Genomic DNA, 19,574 nt, shown 5'->3' on the forward strand with positions numbered 1-19,574 from the left:
CAATATGTGTAATGTTACGGTTTTTTCATCATATTATTTCAAGATCATGTACAATATTCAACGACATGTGCAATATCCCATATTCCATAGTCCTTTAGTTTAGTATTATTGTCTCTGTCTCATGCAACTTGCTTATTTTATTCTCATTTCTATTATTATCCACTATTAGGCACTGCTTCTGCATTACTCAGTACACACTTTATATTTTTATATCGTTTACAATATCATTTTAATTTGTATCTTCACCTATATTTTTAGAATTGTTTGATCCTGCAATCTTGGAGCAATCTGGCACAATAATTCCCTTCAGGATTGATAAAGTCTTATCTTATCTAATTTATTATTATAACCTGTAATACTACTATAAATATCTTGGCAGTGATCATTTTTGTGGTTCAGTTGTTTATTTGACATTTCCCAGTTGTGTTTTTTTTTTATTTTGTGAAACAGTCCATCAGATCTGGACATTTGTTGCTTCTGGGCTGATAGACAGCGATTTTTTTTTAAATTATGTTTGCACAGACGAATATTAGGGCCCAACAAAAAAAGAAATTGAGAGGAGGAAGATTTATTTTCAGTCTGCATTTCATGACTAAATTTGAAATCCCCTGATCCATCAAATCAAGTCGGAGGAGTGACTGACAGCTATGTGAGCTGCCAGAACACGACTTACTTGGAGCGTATGGTGCAACCATTGATCAACTTGCATTTGTCCATTGCCAGTTATTTCAGTTTGCAGAAATGCAGCCTGATTACCACACAGTGTTGTATAAACTAACTGAAAACGAATCCTGTAGTATTCACAATTTGTGAAAGCAGTCATATGCATCAACGTTGGTTACTGGCATTTTTAAAGGTTTGACTTTAATCTAAAAATATCTTAACACTTTTACTTTTTTTGTCATGTGAAAGTTCAGTTAGATCTTAAATCTATTTCAATATGCCTGGCCCTGATACTCTCTCATGTTTGTACAACCAGGACATGGAGCTCATAAACAACCGTCTAGTGTCCAACTCGACAAATAAAACAACAACACATGTTTGAGTGAAAACCACATTTGTTGAGCTCACCAGCAGCTCAGACACTGGTCAGGAAGGCCGTGTTGTTTTATTGTGAAAGCTCTGTGTTGATCGCCGGTGTTCGGCTGTGTGTGTGTGTGGGGGGGGGGCATCTCGTGTCGCCACCACTTGGAGTGCTGTTACAAATCATGTCCTTCAGCTGATCGCTCAACCGACTCTTCAGGAGCACGTTATCAGCTCCGGGCCACTCACTCGTAGCTCCTCGGCTACTTGGTTAGCTCCGCGTTAGCCTCTAATGTCAGCACCCGGCAGCGGCAGCTCGGGCCCGGAATGCCTCGGAGAAAGAAAAACGGCCAGAGCCCGGCCAGAGTCCCCGGAGGGCCGTCGGAGGGGGGGAGCCTCGGCCACAGCAACGCGGGTTATTCACGACTCCCTCTGGGATACGACGGCACCATGGCGAACAACTTCTCGACCGGCGACTCGCTGTCAGGCTCCGACATCAAGGAGGAGATCGTTAAAAACATGCAGGAGATGTTTTCGTACCTGGACCCAGAAGTGATCTACATCGTGCTGTCCGAGTGTGACTTCAAAGGTAGCCGCAAACACACACACACACACACACACACACGCACACGCGCACACGCCAAACCAGGATGTGCAGACCTGCCGTTTGAAATGTGGTAATGCTAGTTGGGTTTAACTTGGCTAAGCAGTTAGCTAGGTAGCCTGTTAGCCCGTTAGCCGTGTGCCGTGTCTCAGCACGTGAGGTTCCTGCACAGTAAAGGTCCCGTGTGTGTTGTTGACATTACTGACGTTTTGAACTGTACCCTCTTCCACCTGTTGTGTCTGTGTTGAGGAGCTACGTAAACAACAATCCATGCAGCTCCAATAAGTGTGTTGTCGTTTGTGCATGTTGGATTTTAAAATTTAAACGTCTCAAGTTAGGGAAAAACTGCAAACAGTATTCATCAAATCATTATCAGTTCAAGCCCTTTTCCGGATACCAGTCCTAAGCTGTCTCCACTGGGGACTGACCTGATGTTTACTCTGAGCTTGGGGGGGGGGGGGGGTCACAACAACAGCAAACCTTTAAACAAGGTGCAGACCTTCCTGAACAGCTACAGTACCAGGAGTTCACAAAACTGCGCTAAAGAACTACTCAAAACGAAGGACTAAAATACTCTAAAGAGCCTGCATGACACCATCAGACCGCTTTACTTCAAAGATTACCATGTTATTGAGCAAAGGTGATAGTGAAGCAGCTCTGACACTTAGTTAGAACTGCGTGATATCATCATTCAATGTCCTTAAAGACGTCACAGTGGTTTGCTTTAGAGATAGATAGAGGTCAATAGGCCTTTCAGAAATTCTGTATGTGCCAGACAAACAGGCGATAAGAAGACAACAATGATACACAACACCATCCACCACCATAAAGAATGTACTCAATCACAGACCAGTACACATAACATTAAAAAAACTATACATTATGGAATAGGTGCATTATCACACTCTGAGCTTCTGGTGGCTTCCTTTCCAAGCGGATTCAGCAGTGCAATACTGGTCGGGACAAGTGATCTGCGATGATGGCCCCCTATACGGCCTGCCTTATGGTAGCAGCTCCTACACACTGTATAGGGGATGTTATACTACTGCACAAAAGTCTTAGTTTGATATAGTTTATTTTTAACCATTTGTTCTGTCGGAGGAGAGGACCAATGTAAATTCCTATCAAGTGCATTAAAATCAAGCATGGATCACAAGTTGTAAAGGATGATAACAGTAAAATTGACTCTTAAACTCTCTTTTCTGGACGTTTGTGTTCTAGTTGAACATGCGATGGACTCCCTCTTGGAGCTCTCTGTGGCTGCTGAAGGTGCAGCCCCTATTCCTTCTCCTGTCTCTGGCTTTGAGCGCACTGCTGCAGCCCTGCTCAGACCCCAACCCTTTCCTGAACCTCGACCAGGCCCGGACTTCTCCAAACCATCACAGCAGCCTTACCCTCCTCCCTCAGACAACCTCCTGACTGAGGAGCTGGACTTACTAGTGGATCAGGAGCTAGAGACACTGACTGCAAAGCAAGATTTTATTGACGAGCATGAAAGCAGCCAGTATTTATCCACTTATGCACCTCTTTCCTCGTTCCCTCCGCCACCGTTCCCACAGCAGCCCCTCCCTGAGCTGCTTCAGTCCAGCCTGAAGTCTAGATCCAGAGGACCTTCTGCCGAGCAGCCCTGCGCAGTGGGAGGATTGGAGGAGCACATGTCTGCTTCCTCGCCACTCGACGAGCTCAGCTCTTGGGATGACGAGACCATGCAGGGGCAGCAGTCAGCAACAGTGGTGGATTTCAAACATCTGTTGACAGAAACACCTGCGGACAAGCTGAAGCCTCCTTTAGACCTGGCAGCTTCAGGACGTCCATCGGCTTTCCAGGTGTATAAAAAAGAGGCGTCACACGGTCCGTCAGAGGGGGCAGGGATCCCTCCCTCTGATCTGATAGTTGGAGGAGCACGATCTAAGGTGAACACGTTGAATCGGGAGCCACTCAGCTACATGTCGTCACCTTGGAACCTGGGGGCACCTGTGTTTTCTCCCCATATTCATAGAAACCAGGGACCAACCTTCATTACTCCTGTGGCTCAAACCTCCTCCACCTGGCCCAGCCAAACTAGGCAGGCCTCTCCGTGGCTGAGTCATGCTCCTGTCAGTCAAGCACCTCTCAAACCTTCAGCAACTATTCCAAAGTCCTGGGCCCTGCCTAGTGCTCCACCGCTCCCTGCCCAGCACAGTCGGCTTCGTTTGGAAGGGAAGGTGCTCGTGATGCTTCGTGGTGCTCCAGGATCTGGCAAGTCAACTTTGGCAAGGTTAGAATGTTGGGATTCTCTTAATGACACTACGCTGTGCTCATGAGTAATGTGAGTTCTTTTAAAAGACAGTTTGCAGAGGTATCACAGCCACAGCTCACAGAGTGGAGACTTGCCCACATGACAAGAGACAACACCTTACTGAAATATAATCACCTGGCTTGACAACATGTTGTCAGCGACTTCTTTTGTTTTTTGATTTGCCTCCAACAGACTCCTGCAAAGTCTTAGAGAAAACTAATCAGTGCATCTTCAAAAAGAGTCAAAATTTTCAATTTTTCTAAAAGAATGGCTTCCTTACACAATCATATTATCGTTGTCATCGATTTATAGTAAAGCAACAATCACACCCTGTGTTTCAAACTCTTGGTGTGTGTGTACATCTCATTCTCTTTGCAGTGCCTTGTTAGAGCATAACCCTGGTGGAGCTATATTCCGCACTGATGACTATTTCACCCGCCTTGGAGGTCAATATATCTTTGACCCCACTGCTCTTGGGGAGGCCCATGAGTGGAATCACAAACGAGGTAAATAACACACACACACACAGATTTGATAAGAAGCTATGCAGCAGTAGCAAGTCAACACTCCTATGTGACCTCTGAAGATTTTTTTAATCTCTGTAATTGATTGCTGTTGTTTCCCGATGAATGCAATCCGATTGACCACACTTCTACCAACACAACAAATGTTTTGTTTCTCATGGGTTGTCTCTTATGGAAATGTTATCCCACAGCCAAGGAAGCTTTTGAGAGGGGCACTAACCCCATCATCATCGACAATACCAACATGCAGGGCTGGGAGATGCGACCCTACGTGATTCAGGTCAGTTTGCTCGTCAGTAACACACCAGCACAGGAGCAAATCTCATGTGATTCATTCTGCTGTTGCATAAATAGTTCTGGAGAAGAGCTAATCCAGCTAATGCATGACACTGTAAATGGTTTAGGATTTGCTCAGACCGACATCAACCCTGTAATGAAAAAACAGCCTCTTTAATTTGAATGTACTTTACAATTTGAAAGTTATATTTATAACGTCTACAATGTGAACATCTTGATAACCTTTCTTTTGAGAAATGTTTCTGGACACAGTTCACATATCTTCACATATTTGTCCTAGGCGCTGAAACATGGATATAAAGTGCTGTTCCGAGAGCCGGACACTTGGTGGAAGAGCAAGCCCAGAGAACTGGAGAGGTGAGAGTTTTTGGTCTAAAACATCAACTAAAGTTTTTTTTGTTGACAAAGATTTAATCCAGACTTTTTGTCTCCAGACGCACTACACATAATGTGTCAGTGGAAACAATCCGCCGCATGCTCAACGGATATGAGCGCTTCGTTACGGTCCGCTCTATTATGGGCTCACACATGCCTGAGTGGAAAGAGCGCCTCCGTCTGGAGAACAAAAGCTCACAGTGAGTTTCATGTATAAATGTTTGTCTTGATACAAATCTATTTTTAACTCATTTATATTCAAGTGTGTTAATGTAAAAACCTTGTGTGTGTATATATAATGAACAATGCTCATCTAAAATATCAAGTGATGATGTATCCTGCATAATATGAATCTGTTCCAATACAGTGATTTATTTCTGTTGATTGTCAACCACAGACCAGTATATTGCACACCTCATCGATTATTGCAGTTGTACCATTCTTACCTCTTTTTTTTCTCTAGGCCGGTCTCCTCTGAAACACCTTGTCCTAATCTGGTCGGGGAACCTGGATTAACTGAGGGGTTTAAGAAATCCCGCTCCCAGCTGTGTGCCTCTCTCCCCGATGTGTCATCTATTGGTCGTTCTAGCGACGGGGGAAAACTAGGAGATAGCACCCACCAATCTACAGAGTCCCTTAATTTCCAGCCTGCTGGAAGACCTACAGAAAACCCCAAAATGGCCGATGACTTGGATTTGGGGGAATTAGATTCTGAGCTGGATGCTCAGTCACTGCTGAATAATTCAATAGCAGATCAGAGAATCCCGGACTGTATTGTGGAATCAGTGATGAATGAAGATCACAGAAGGGATGAAATACCTGTGGCTTTCTCTCCGTCTATTGGACAGAGGGTGCGGCGAGAAAGGCCGAGCAGGAGGTCTGAGTTTGACGGGTTGGAGCCTGCAGATCTGGTGAAAGATACCAACCAATCAGAGAGTGAGGCAAAGGAAGAGGAGGCAGGAGGAGTTGATATTGTGAAGGATGAGGAAGAGAAGGGAATGCCTAAAATGCCGGATTTTGTAGGCGACTGGCCTTCTGAAGGATCCCTTGACCAGCGACAGATGAGGAGGCATAAAGAAAGAAATAGGAGAGAAGATGAAAGTGTGCCTCAAGAGGTTGATGAAAATGAAATAAAAGTTCAACCTGGGCCTGATATAACAGAGTTTCAGAAGGTTCTTGATCTTCTGCAGACAGGTGTAGGGGCCATTCAGATCAGCTCTACCCATTCTTCCTCCCTTTCTTTGAGCTCCGAAGAGGAACTACTGAAAGAAGCGGAGGCAGGTGGCAGAGAAGAAAGGGAGCAAAACATGAACACTAGAGGTGAACTGCCGGACTGTGTGTTAGCCTGGAAGGCAGCTGACTCTTCTAGGGTCAGGAAATCCAACATTGATAAAAGGGAGGAACTTGAACCTGAAAAGGATGCAAGTAGTTCAGCAGGAGGGATTAAACAAGGTTCGGACAGTACACATCCTCCCTCAGCTGTCACTGCTGATTCACTAGTTATCCCCAAAACTGCAGAGACGAGTATATGCCAGGATGAAGTAGGAAGCCACAATACTGAAGGTGATGTTGTTACAGAGCCTGGAGATATGGACACTAACAGCAGCATAGGGGATGGTAGAGAGACTGGAACTGAAGCTGATGGCAGCCATATTAGCGAGGTGTGTCAGAGTCTGATGTGCGAGGGCTCTGTGGAAGCAGAAGGCACTACTTTCAGCGGAGGCAGTCAGGAGAGGAAGCAGCGTCCGGGTCGCAGATCGGGGAAGCAGTGCAAGCTCGCCCTCACCTTCACTCAAAACTGTCCTGGATCTTCGTTGAATTCTCCTGAGTCCCCCAATACCACAGCTCAAATTATACACAGTAGTCCGAGTATTATAAACACAGATGTCAAACCTAGCTTTAATCCCAACTGTGATTCAAGCCTTAACCTTAAACCAAACGTTGACCCCTTCACTGAGTCCAAATCTGAGGCACACGCGCAGCCGCCTTCTCCCCCTGTGTCTCCGGTAGACACGAGCTGCTTCACTCAATCTGAACCTCAGGACTTTGCCGTTCTGTGGCGTCTCAATCATCAAGACAGCCCTGACGATGCAATCCTCGCCGCATGCAGCCACTCCAGTGACTTCAAAGTCCTGTATGGCGACTCTTCTCGCTTTGTGCCGGAGCAGTCCCCTGCAGCTTCTGCAGCCATTGCAGCTCACCCCTTCGGCCAGGAAGAGGTACTCTACCGTGTGGCGCACGAGAAAGGCACACAAGTGGAGGAGAAGGAGCTCGGAGGACCTCAAGATCGACTTGAGAGCTTATGCATCCTAAGTCGTCATTTTAAATTAGTTAGTTTTGATACATTAGAAGATCTTTATGACAAATGCCATCAGGACCTTGAGTGGACTACGAACCTGCTGCTAGACTCTGAAGAGAGGTTCTTTAAAGAGGAGGATGGCGAGGAGGGGCAGGAGGATGGTACATGGGGTGAAGATGACCAGAACACGTCCGCTGTGTGTGGAGGTTTAGGCGATGTTGTAGAACCCAGGTTTTGTCCTAATGTGTTAGATGAGCGCCTCCCTGAAGATCTGTCAAAGGCAGGAGCAGCTGGGTTTGAGGAGGGGGCTCAGCAGCCAACATGTGGGACTGTTAGTGAGTCAAATGAGAGCATCACTAATACCGAGTTATCAAGTTTGGAAAGTGTAGCTGCTCCGGTTAAAAACGAAAATCAACCTGATACAACCTCACACTCTGAAAAAAACCCTGACAAAGAACTTGTTCTGCATAAAGCCACAAGAGAAATTGGCATCATTGAACACGAACTGATCTCAGTACCTGATCGAGAAGGTGGTGCTTGGGGTTGGGGCTCAGATGATGGCGTAATAATTGAAGAGTCAAGGACCGTGATTGAGGACGAGATCGCCAGCATGGACGAGGTTCACCGGCTGATGCAGGCTGAGCTAGAGGAGATGGAGAGAGATGAAAAGCGGAGAAAGGAGGAGAGAAGGACGGGACACCTGGACATTCAAAGTGTGGAACTGAAACTACCAGCTGAGGTGGCGCTACAGCTCACGGAACTGTTTGGTCCTGTGGGCTTAGATCAAGGTAAACACACTGGCATCACTCACACAGAAGAATACAAGCAGGACATCTACTGCTAAAACGAGAATTAAAGTCTTCAAGTACCTAATCTGTATAAACAGATTCTGTATGTGATATTGTACAATCTGCAGGTGAGGGACAACATTTTGGAAGCAGGTAAACGGTGTTGCCCAGATATCAAATCCTACTTCGGAAGCCCAAACACATTGACTGTCATTCGATAGCTGTTGGGCTCAGAGAAAGTAAAGGACCAGGAATACTATCTTCATTATCATGTTTTCATTAGTTATATTATCACCCAAAAACAACTATCATGTTATCATTCACTTAGAATGCGCCCTTTATATTGACATAGGGAGTGTGTATTTTTCCACGGAGCCTGCCGTGTTATATCACCATGTTTCTACAGAAGCCCATAATGGACAAACCAAATACAGGCTCAAGAGAGGGCCTGTTTGTTTTCGTTCATGATACCTTAAGCCTTCTCCCTCAAACTTGGAAAGGGAGGCTGAGAAGAGGGGTTGCAATCTGCAACCTCACCCCTAGATGCCCCTAAATCCTACACACTGGTCCTTTACTGCCTCAAATGAACAAGGTCTTATGACTCCCTTGTTGTACAAAGGCAACAGTCTGTATCCCTTATCTGGAACCATATCACCAAACGTTAAACCAATAAAAATAACTGTCCGTGTCCTTCTCTACTTCTGAGCTGATGTATCTGCCCTCTCTGCTTCACTATATTTAGAAACATGCTCCACCGACGACTATACAGTGCAGATGGACCTGAATCTGGCTAAACTGCTCCACCAGAAGTGGAAGGAAACAATCCAGGTGAGTTGTTGAATGCAGCGATACTTGATAGTTACATAGTTACATTTGCCTTGTGTGATTTAAAGGCGTCTTTAATCATTAAAGGCATAGTTACATAGATACATTTGCCTTGTGTGATTAAAGGGGTCTTTGTTGCTTTATCTGACTGTAAATGTTTTTTTTACAGGAAAAGCAGAGACAAGCTACTCTTTCATTCCACTTGCCTCAGGAAAGTAAGTTCACACAGTCACACACACTCAGAAGTTTAGTTAAGTGTTGTTCCGCTTTGTTCTGAATTCAGTTCTATTTGTACAGCACATTTCAGATGAAAAGCGTAGATGCAGTGTTCTCCCAAATAAAAGCAAAGGCACATTAAATACATGAGATGATTGGGCGAGAGGTGGCGGTACACCCTGGACTGGTCACCAGTGTAGCACTGGCCTGAGTGCTGAATTTGTTGCATTATCCCCACATAAAAACTGTTATCCTGTATTGTCCCTATCAAACAAATAAATAAAAGTATTAATTTAATTGGTTATTCTGAGGAACTGAAATGTGGACCTTTTGTATGTTTAGGTTCAGGACACTGGCGTGAATCACAGATGGCCAAACCAGGGCAGCAAGAACGAACACACGCAGGACAGTATGTCACCAATGCTGATGGTACCACGTCACTGAACAGTCAATCGGAGTCCCGTGGTCAGATGCCGATCATGGACCACTGGAACGTGTTCCACCCACATGTCTCTCTCAGAGATATCATAAAAGAGGAGCAGGCTTTGCAGGAGAACGTGGAGAAGGTAATACACACATCTGCTCTACCTGTAGACCTTAATTTGAATGACACTATTCTGGTTTGCTCTACTCTGTTACACTTATCGTAACTGCTTTCTAACCCTGTTGCTTTCAGACCCGACAAAGTCGTTCAGACCTTGACCGGCGTGATGGAGCCACCTTGTTGAAAGAGAACAAACTGTTCTCCCTCTTCCCCGCCATTGACAAGCATTTCCTCATGGACATCTTCAGAGACCACAAGTGAGACATGAGTGTATCTTCAAGACTGTGGCTATGTCACACACCAACCACCTTTACTTAGAGGATCAGCAGTGCATTATTCTGGATGCTACAGTTGAAATTAATTTAATAGGACAACTCAGGAATGTGCCATTAGTTAGGATAGTTAATGTTCACTGTTTCTATAATACTCTAAAGTCAGTTCCTGTTTTTCTAAGAACATGTTATAATATATTTGTTCTATATGAAAGAACCATCTATGCTCCTGACTAATCCCTGTGTGTTCATGCGTGTGTAGTTACAGCCTGATGCAGACTGAGCTGTTTCTTCGCTCTCTACTGGGCGAAGGACCCGTCAAGACAGTTGTCGCCCCAGAGGCTCCTCGCTCTGACCACCACAGAGCAGCCAGCAAGGAGAGGGAAAAGGTCTGCACACACACGAGCAGAGACAAACAAACACACACATTTATGTGCAACAACCATGTATTGCCATGTTTAATCTCTTAAAGGTCGGTATCTTTACTCCATCTGTTGCCTTTTAGCATTTGTTTTTCATCTTTAGTTGTTGATTTTAGAATCACATTGTATTGCTGTAAACACACTTTCAAGATATATTTACTGTGATGCAATAACCATACACACAATTTTATGGAACATGATATAATGACACATGAGTTTATCACAATAGCATAACTGTAGAGAAAGGTGTGCGCCTAAAACCTTTTTAGCAATATACCAAGAATCCATTACTGGCAAAAGGCTCTGCCAAAACAAAGCAGAGCAGTTCAAATCAGGTGCAGTGAAGTAAAAAAGGAGAATCCCATATAAGAGTTATTTATTACATTTTCTCATTTTCACTCTGTTCTTTACTTTTTCAGAGGCAGAAGCCCCCGCAGTCGACCGTACCTGACTATCAGGATGTGGAGGACCCAGAATATCACGACTTCAGGGCTGAGGCCAGTCTGCAGAAGAGCCGACAGCTGGAGGGTTTTGCCAAGGCGGCAGAGGCCTTCAAGCAAGGACACAAAGAAGTGGCCTCGTTTTACGCACAGCAGGCAAGTGGCCGAGGCACGCCGTCTGATTTTCATGTTTTTTTCTAGCTTTCGGCTGTATTTTCACCTGAGAATCATTTTGTGAGTTTCATATGAAGTTCTTATGTAAAAGCTGTAGCCTATCTGGTTGGGTAACATATTTAATAGTAGATGTAATGTCTCTTACCTTTATGAAACAGATTTTCTTTTCCCCTCCTTTTTTCTTTGTATCTAGTCATTTATTCATGGTGAGTATATTAATTTGCATCAACCTTTTCCCAGGGACACATGCATGGCCAGCGGATGCGTGAGGCCAATCACCGTGCAGCGGTTCAGATTTTTGAGAGGGTCAACTCGACGCTGCTGCCCCAGAACATCCTGGACCTCCATGGGCTGCATGTAGACGAGGCCCTGGACCATCTGGCCCAGGTCTTGCATGACAAAACCACAGGTATTTAACAATACACTGTTTACACCCAGTATTGCCCATTATCCAATGCCATCACTTTACATTCAACCTGTCAGAAGATACTTAACCTAAATGTAACATGAATAGTTCTCTTTTGGACCTAGCAATATTATCATTAACACTTTCAACACGGCATTGCATTGAATTGAATGCTGTCGGATGAACTTAATAGTTGCAGCAGCACAAAGGAAAATACATCTAGAGATTAGATGTGCATCTTATAACCTTACCGCCTTCTAACATCACTCTTCTACAGTTATTGTCTTAATTTCCATCTCCTCTCTCTGTACGTATTGTCTGAATGAAGCAATAAAGAACATTTATGTTACAGTCCCCTGTGTATTAGACAAAATCGATCACTTGTAGCGTTAGTTTAGAGTTTTGTCTTTACTATTGATCAAGCTCCACGAACGCTCCACCAACGCATCATCAGGATTATATTTTCAAACTTTACAAACCTTCCTCCAGAGAGAGAGGATGTAATAATATGGCCTGTATTTCACTGCTCATGACAAGTAAACTGAACCTAGTGTGTAATGAGTACAATGAATGAGTTCAGACTCCAATTAGGAACGACACTGGTAGATGCTATAAATCTGTACGATCAGCACATCCAACAAGCACTTTCCAAGTTTGTGTTTTTGCTAAATTTGAACATTTGTGTGTACTCCTCCTGTCAACTTTATTCTCTGTCTGTCTGTCTGTCTGTCTGTCTGTCTGTCTGTGTCTGTGTGTGTGTGTCTCTGTGTGTGTGTGTGTGTGTGTGTGCGTGTGTGTCTCTTCCTTCTTTCACCTCTGTCTTTGTAGAGAGTGAGCAGGGTCTGTGTCGACCTCAGCTCTCTGTTATCACAGGAAGAGGGAACCACAGCCAGGGGGGCGTGGCCCGCATCCGCCCCGCCGTTATAGACTACCTCACGAACAACCACTACAGGTACAGACAGACAGACACACACACACACGTATGCAAAACACACGTGATGTGTTCATCAAAACCCACCTTTTCTGCTATCTCTTCATCTCCCAGGTTCACGGAGCCAAAGCCGGGTCTCATGTTGGTCTCTTTGAAGTGAAAAGAATCTGGTTTATTGGGTTCGAACTGAAGCTGCTATGAAGGACGACACTCACACAAACACAATCCACATATACAATTGTTACATTATACACAGTATGATATTATCAGCCTCCTTGTTTCTCTGGCCTGAGTCCTCCCCTCTCCACCAGTCATGTAGCCGCCAGAAGTTTTATTTAATCTTTAGATTAGATTACTTAAGATTTTAACATAAATTCAGATTTTTAATAAGAATATATTTTTATTTTGTGTGTATAAAAGAGAGCTGTGTTGGCGATATAACTGAGAAATACGTTTTTTTTTATGCCTCTGCAAAGCCAGATTGTATGTGCTATATATTTTATATTTAAAATGTTTCATAATGTGGTGTATTTACTTTATGGCTTTTTTAAAGAATGCTTTAAAAAACCTTGTGTTTAGAACGCTACATGCTCAATAAGGCCTTGTTTCATGTTTGAGACATAATGAAAGTATTTTATGAAGATTCATACGAGTCAGGGTTGCTCACTGTCTGGTAGGAGGTTGTTCTCTAGGTTTTTAAATAATATGGCATTTTTGAAACACAGTTTAAACTTTGCATTGTTAATCCTGTATTGTCATATGAGAACTTATGACAAAGACAACACTTCGTTTTTTTTCCCTCTGGGTTGTAGCACTTCTGTGTGTGTTGCTCAACACGACGTGAGTTTTTCAGACGATCAAAGACCATAAATAGTTTTGAACTAGGAATTGTTTGAACCGTGGCTGTAAATTCTGCAGCAGTCGCCCACTCGCCTTTGTCTTAGCAGCTGCCTCTGCGACATGCAACTGTTAGTTTACCTAGAGCGTAAGACCAAGCTGCTAATGTATTGATTATCAAACTCAGGGAATGATTGAACAATGATTCATTTTCTTCTCCTTCGATGCCAGCCTGTCGTTTCCAGCCTGTTCCCTGTTGCTTTGTCTTAAAAACTCACTGTGGCAAATTTTGTAGCAGGTTTAAAATCACCTCTGTTTTTTTTAACTGTGTGATGGCAACAGTGTTGGCAGATTTTACTGGTTGTACATAATATTGTGATCAATGAATGATAAAGAGAAGATTGTATTTTTGTATACATTTGTTCGTGGGTTTTACAGAGAATATTGTACTGTGGAATAAAAATATATTTCTTTACAGTTTAACATGTGGTTTACATCATTGTTTCTCTTGAATAAATAAATGCAGCTCCAGGATCAATCAGTAAATTTGTTATAATACTTATATGTTTATTTGTTTATAGACGTGTATATACACATTTATTCCATCACAATACTGAAAAGTTTGGATTGTAGATTAAGTTCTTTAGTAGTTTTTACCCTTGTAAACATTGTGTAAAAGTAGAATTTTGATTGTTTAATAGTTGTTTTAATGGAAAATAATCTAACAGCTTCACCATGAGTTTTGTTGAGTGATGGTGGTTAGAAAAGTCACATTTCACCAATCAAAATCTCTGTTTGTTGTCCTCTGAATATTCATCAATCAGAAAAACCCGGCAAACTCATTAACCCCTCATTAAGTATTCTACTCGCAGTCTGCTCCCTGTGGGTGAATGGCACAATATTCAGGCTCCAGAACATCAACTCTTGAGATGGAAGTGGTTTTATATTCGAGCCCGTATCAGACGATATGAGCGTTTCACAGACACATGGGTACCGACATTTAATGTTTGACGAAAAGAAACATTTTACACATTATAAAAAATGCCGAAAAGATGTGGATTTATATTTACATTTTACGTAAAAAAAAACAATTTTGTTTATTTTTTTTGTTTATTTTCTAAGTTCTGTATATTTGGCAGTATTTTTGTTCTCTTTTCATTTATGGTCATTTATATTAAGGTTTTTGTTTAAACTGTCTCAAATACATTTCTTTGTCATAACGGTATGATAATGAATCATATAAAGAATCAGTAAGTTTTTTTCTTACTCTTGTCGAGGGTTAAGGGCAGAGGATGTCACACCTTGTTAAAGCGACTTGAGACAAATTGTGATTTGTGAATATGGGCTATACAAATATTTAAAAATATATATATATATAGATATGTATCGGAATATACAGCAGCTTATACCAATATAGCAGCATCAAAAAGTTTTATTTAGATGCAGTGCAAAAAACTTAATATTAATTTGCTTCTGCTTCTTTTTAGTAATCTATCCTCAGACTGTAAAATAGCAAGCCTCAATTATATTTCTTTGTCATAAGGTTTTGATAAGGACATCTTTAGAATTATTACCAAATTTTTCAAATATATATATATCAGCTGATATCTCAGTATCAGATTTTTTTAATTCCCTGATACTGATATCGGTAAAGTGAACCATCACAACAATTCATATCGGTCATGCTCTAGTTTCTGTTCATTACTGAGTGATGCAACTCTGTTAACCATAATTTGTCACCACTGTGGTCGTGGCTGTAGGCACATTTATATCTTTCTAAAATCTTGAATTGCGCCTGCAATGTGCGCTCCTCTGCAGTTTGAAGTTGAAGACAAAAGGGCACAAACGCACAAGAAAAAAAAAAAACCTGCAGTCATATTGTAAAGTGCAGCTGGTGTGGGGGAGGTGAACATAAACCTGAGTGAGTCCTCCTCACTCCAACAAGCGGATGTGTTGTACTTGTCTTCTCACTTCCCTCCTCTACCCACCATTCTCGTCGTTGATCGACAGGTGCCGAAATATTCGGCCTCTGCTGTTAATAATAGATAACTTACTGTAGCTCCGGTGTCGTGTTGTATCTCAATCAGCAGATTTTAAATGAAAGAAAACCCTTTACCTTTTTGGAGTTTGATTTACGACAGTTATCTTTTCTTCGGGGTTGTGGAAGTGTGTGAAGTCTTCGGAGGCGGCAGAAAAGGTAGTTTTTTTTTATTCTTCTTTGTCCCTTTGTCAATCAGCCACAGAGGCCTTCAATCTCTATTCTCTTGTGTTCTATTCTATTCTGTTTCAACAATGTAATAATCGAAAAACACAATGTGGGCAAAAATCTAACCTGGTTTCATTACTTTAAAACGAGAGATATTGAGGATGTAGGCCACTCATACCTTCTCACCAGAATAAAACTAACGTGTAAATAACATTTGAAACTATAAATTTGACTTGTAAGAGTTTGATCAGATAAATTTAGGATTTCATCTCTTTTTCATCTCTTATTTTTTCATAAATTATCTCTTACGGTAAAATGAGAACAAAAACTGTAGCTTTTTTGTGAAATAATTGGGAAAGCTGGATTTTTGAAAATGAAAAGGTCAGTTTGATGCAGCAGAGAAATTGTACGAAACCATCAATTAAGTTTGTTTCATTGTCGTATTAAGACGATCAAGATTTATTTGGGTCACTGTTTTAAACTCTTCTAGGATCAGATCTTTTTAGGGCGTAAACTGGATAACAAGGACTCGTACTTGCGTGAGAGTTATGTGAGGCAGACATACCACGTGTAAGAGCTTAATAATACGACACACACAGATATGTGTCGTTATCCAGCACCTGTTAATATGTTCAGGATCAAGCTGTAAATTCTAGGCCACACCCAAACATTCAAATCTTTACTTCCGTATTTAATTTGTACTTATGTGATATATTTAATGCTGTATACCTTTACATTTAGGAAAAAGAATAAAAAGCATTAATAAAATGAAGAATTGATGCCATTTGTCACATCTAGTAGTTCAGCAGTTGACTGTTTCTATATTGTTCTAGTGATTATCTCTCATTTGTGACACGCAATGTTTCGTATTACAAGGTTTCCATTAAGTCTTTGTTTTCACTCATCTTCATTTTATGCCTTAAAAAGTTAAATATTTTAAATATTACCTAGATCTTAAATACATTTAGGTCAGTCTCAGTTATGTTGGTGTTCAATCAATGCTAATTACATTGCACTTATCGTGTCTGCGTGTGTTGTAGTTCTCTCTCAAGAAGTATGAGCATGCTGTAATAAAACTACAAACAAGACCATTCTTTTGTCCTCTAGTTTTGTTTAGTAAATGGCTGTAATTTATTGTTTTGTTGATGAAGAAGATGGTTTATATTGAGAGAATTAATTAAAACAAAAGACTACAGACGCCCATGTCAGAACTGATCTCAGTACACTCGGCTTGGCTGTGGGAAACCCAATGGATACTGTCTCTGTAGTTTTGTGGGATTACGCAGTGTTTTGAGGGTTATTCTCTACTTGGCTACTTCGCCTTATCTTTACTTATGGGGAAGTGTAAGTAATTCTGGGACTCTGATATTCCTTCATATCAGTCGTACTTGACACGGGTCTTAAATTTCATTCATTGTGCTCTTAAAAAGTCGATTTAACTTGTTGAAACCTGCAGAAACCCTGTATTAAGAGCTATGCTGGTGCTATCTACCATGGTAGGTTGTTTGAGAAGAATCTGGAGAAACATACACATATTGAGTTTCAGTGAAATGGCAATGTGCCGAAGCAGTGTTGACCATTCTGTCATTTTAACAAAACTTAGAGTCATGTTCATAATATTCACAACATTAAATTTCCTCCCTTCATCTCTGTTCCCGAGCAGATTTCCCTGTTGAGTTCTGAGAGGTTGGATCTGTCTGGACAGAATGACTCTAAGAGAGAAGGACCAGAACCTGAGCACCGTGCTGCAGAGATCCAGCAGAGGAGCTGCGAGCTGAGCGAGGCCAAAGAGCATGTGAAGCGTGTATAAAGGCCACTGCTGGAGAACTGCACATCCCTGTTGTGTACCTGAGATGTTTAAGGACTTTTAAAACAGGGACATCATAGTTCTGTTTAAACAAATGACAGGAATGGAATTACCACAAGACCGAGCTGCACATCAGTTGCTATGAAAACTACTGCCTGTACGCGGAAGTACAGCACACACAGTGATTAAATACTTTGTGAACCTTGTGATTATCCACGTCAACAAGTTACAGAAAAGCTGCCCCTCAGATTTTTTCGAAACAACCACATCCAGAGATCACCAGTGTCAACCATGAATGACGCAGCGGAGATGTCGGTGAAGTGCGTCCTGGTTGGGGACAGTGGGGTTGGCAAGACGGCCCTTCTGGTCCGCTTCACCTCAGAGACCTTTCCGGACTCCTACAAGCCCACGGTGTTTGATAACACAGGGGTGGAGGTGCACATGGACGGTGTTCAGATTAGCCTGGGCTTGTGGGACACGGGGGGCAATGACAACGTCAGACAAATCCGCCCGAGATCGTACCAGCAGGCCGACGTCGTCCTCATCTGCTACTCTGTGGCCAACCCCAACTCTCTGGCCAACATCCAGAGCAAGTGGATCGCTGAGGTTCGAGGAAACTTGCCCAGGGTGCCTGTGCTGGTTGTAGCCACCCAGACGGACCTGCGGGAGACGGGGGCACATCGGAGCGGCTGTATCACAGCAGCGGAGGGGAGACGCGTGGCTCAAGAGGTCCACGCCAAGGGCTACCTGGAGTGCTCCTCCTTGAGCAACCGAGGCGTGCAGCAGGTCTTTGAGTACGCGGTGCGGACGGCTGTTAACCAGGTCAGGAAACAGGCCAGGAGACGCATGTTCAGTGTAAACCAGTGCAAAGTCTTTTGACCTTTGACCTCTGACATGGTGGATTGTCTTGAACTGTCATGAAATGACTCAATGTGCGTTACTGATCAAACTCAGATAGACCTTGTCTAACCCTAAGCCTTGTGCAGAGTTGGATTTGTTTTATACTTTCTCACTAACAGGGTCATTGATTTCAACATATTCCTAAGCAACCATCATGCAAATGTTTGAATGGAAATGGTACTTTTGTTTGATCAATGCTGCGACGTAAAGAAATGAGTTGATTCTTCTGATCTGTTTTTAAGCAAACAACAGTACATTTCTTGGAGATACTTCAAGTGGGGCATCAGGGGATTTTTTGTCAATGCTTTTACAAAAATTCAAGCATTTTAAGCTTTGATGGTGATGTAGATAGCGTGTCGCTTTTCTAATTGTTTTACCAATAGCTCAGCCGTGCAAAGATGAAGACGAAGAAGAAAAACAGTATGTGAGTCTGGAGCTTGATCAGCAAATTAACTTAAGAAATTCAGCACTAACTTAAGAATTTCAGCGAAAACCGAATGCGTGTCTTTATTACCACAAATAAAATGACACAACCAGCTGTATGGAGCTTTTAATGTGATTTACCCATTTGACAAAATCAAATGAGGAAAGTTATTGTCTTACGCTCCGAAAACATTTTATTGAGCTGAAATCAATAAAAAATTTTTTAATATAAAATGGTGCGTATACGTACTGCCATTTGTCAGTAATGATTTTATTTAAATAAGAGTACATTAACGTGGTTGTCGGCTCAGAAAGTCCAAAGGGACAGTTTCACTGTATCAGGCTCAACATGAAGCATATTGTCATATTTTCTTCTTAGATTAGATGAGACTGGGAAATGAACTGTCAATAAGGTCCTAGAGTAGATAAACAGGCCCACATGTTGAAATGTTTATTCAGACATCAGTTACAATGAAATCAATCGTCACTAATACATGACTGTCAACACATGTTGTATCAGCCATTAAGAAAATAACTGAAAATGAACAAAAAAATATTTCTATTTTATTCAGAAATTTATTTTATATTATTAGAGAAACCAAAAATAAAGTAACATAAAACATTAACAACTGAAATTTTGAGACATAACAGAAAACGGTGGATTTCTTTTTGCATTATATTTTTTTATTGACCTGTTTACCTCCAGTTTAGAATTATTGTTAAATGATATATGTGTCTTGCAAACTGTCTCTGTTGTCATCTGTTACTGGAAAATTTGATTTCATGTGATGAATTAAAACTAAGGATTTATCAGATTGTAATTTTAGTGAACGACCAAATATAAAATGAAGGTGAAACATCTAAAAGTTGGAATACCATTGAATCATCTAAGTCTTCCCCTTGTGATCCATTGCCTCCCTCTCATTTATACACTTTTACATGAACATATGATCTACTGTGTGCGAATTGTCTTACTTTTCTTA

At 42.0% G+C, this 19,574-nt stretch overlaps 2 protein-coding genes across 4 annotated transcripts; both read left to right on the plus strand.

Moving 5' to 3' along the window:
- The first annotated feature begins 1,054 nt into the window (after positions 1–1,054).
- n4bp2 (NEDD4 binding protein 2) lies at positions 1,055–13,735 on the plus strand. Of its 3 annotated transcripts, XM_034585792.1 has the most exons (17): positions 1,113–1,612; positions 2,849–3,884; positions 4,284–4,411; positions 4,621–4,709; positions 5,007–5,083; positions 5,161–5,301; positions 5,565–8,188; positions 8,931–9,016; positions 9,183–9,228; positions 9,572–9,605; positions 9,678–9,795; positions 9,906–10,030; positions 10,308–10,434; positions 10,887–11,063; positions 11,322–11,490; positions 12,316–12,439; positions 12,533–13,735. In XM_034585792.1, the coding sequence occupies exons 1-17, from the start codon at positions 1,351–1,353 to the stop codon at positions 12,576–12,578; spliced, it is 5,409 nt and encodes a 1,802-aa protein (XP_034441683.1). In that variant the 5' UTR covers positions 1,113–1,350; the 3' UTR covers positions 12,579–13,735. The 3 variants fall into 3 exon arrangements, with proteins under 3 accessions (XP_034441667.1, XP_034441675.1, XP_034441683.1); XM_034585776.1 differs by having other exon boundaries at positions 1,055–1,612; positions 9,572–9,795; XM_034585784.1 differs by having other exon boundaries at positions 1,112–1,612; positions 8,943–9,016; positions 9,572–9,795.
- A 1,469-nt stretch (positions 13,736–15,204) lies between these two features.
- rhoh (ras homolog family member H) lies at positions 15,205–19,056 on the plus strand. The gene is made up of 2 exons (XM_034583092.1): positions 15,205–15,452; positions 17,125–19,056. The coding sequence occupies exon 2, from the start codon at positions 17,560–17,562 to the stop codon at positions 18,145–18,147; it is 588 nt and encodes a 195-aa protein (XP_034438983.1). The 5' UTR covers positions 15,205–15,452; positions 17,125–17,559; the 3' UTR covers positions 18,148–19,056.
- The last annotated feature ends 518 nt before the right edge of the window (positions 19,057–19,574 follow it).

The sequence above is a fragment of the Hippoglossus hippoglossus genome, chromosome 1, assembly GCF_009819705.1.
Source record: "Hippoglossus hippoglossus isolate fHipHip1 chromosome 1, fHipHip1.pri, whole genome shotgun sequence".
NCBI lineage: Eukaryota > Metazoa > Chordata > Actinopteri > Pleuronectiformes > Pleuronectidae > Hippoglossus > Hippoglossus hippoglossus.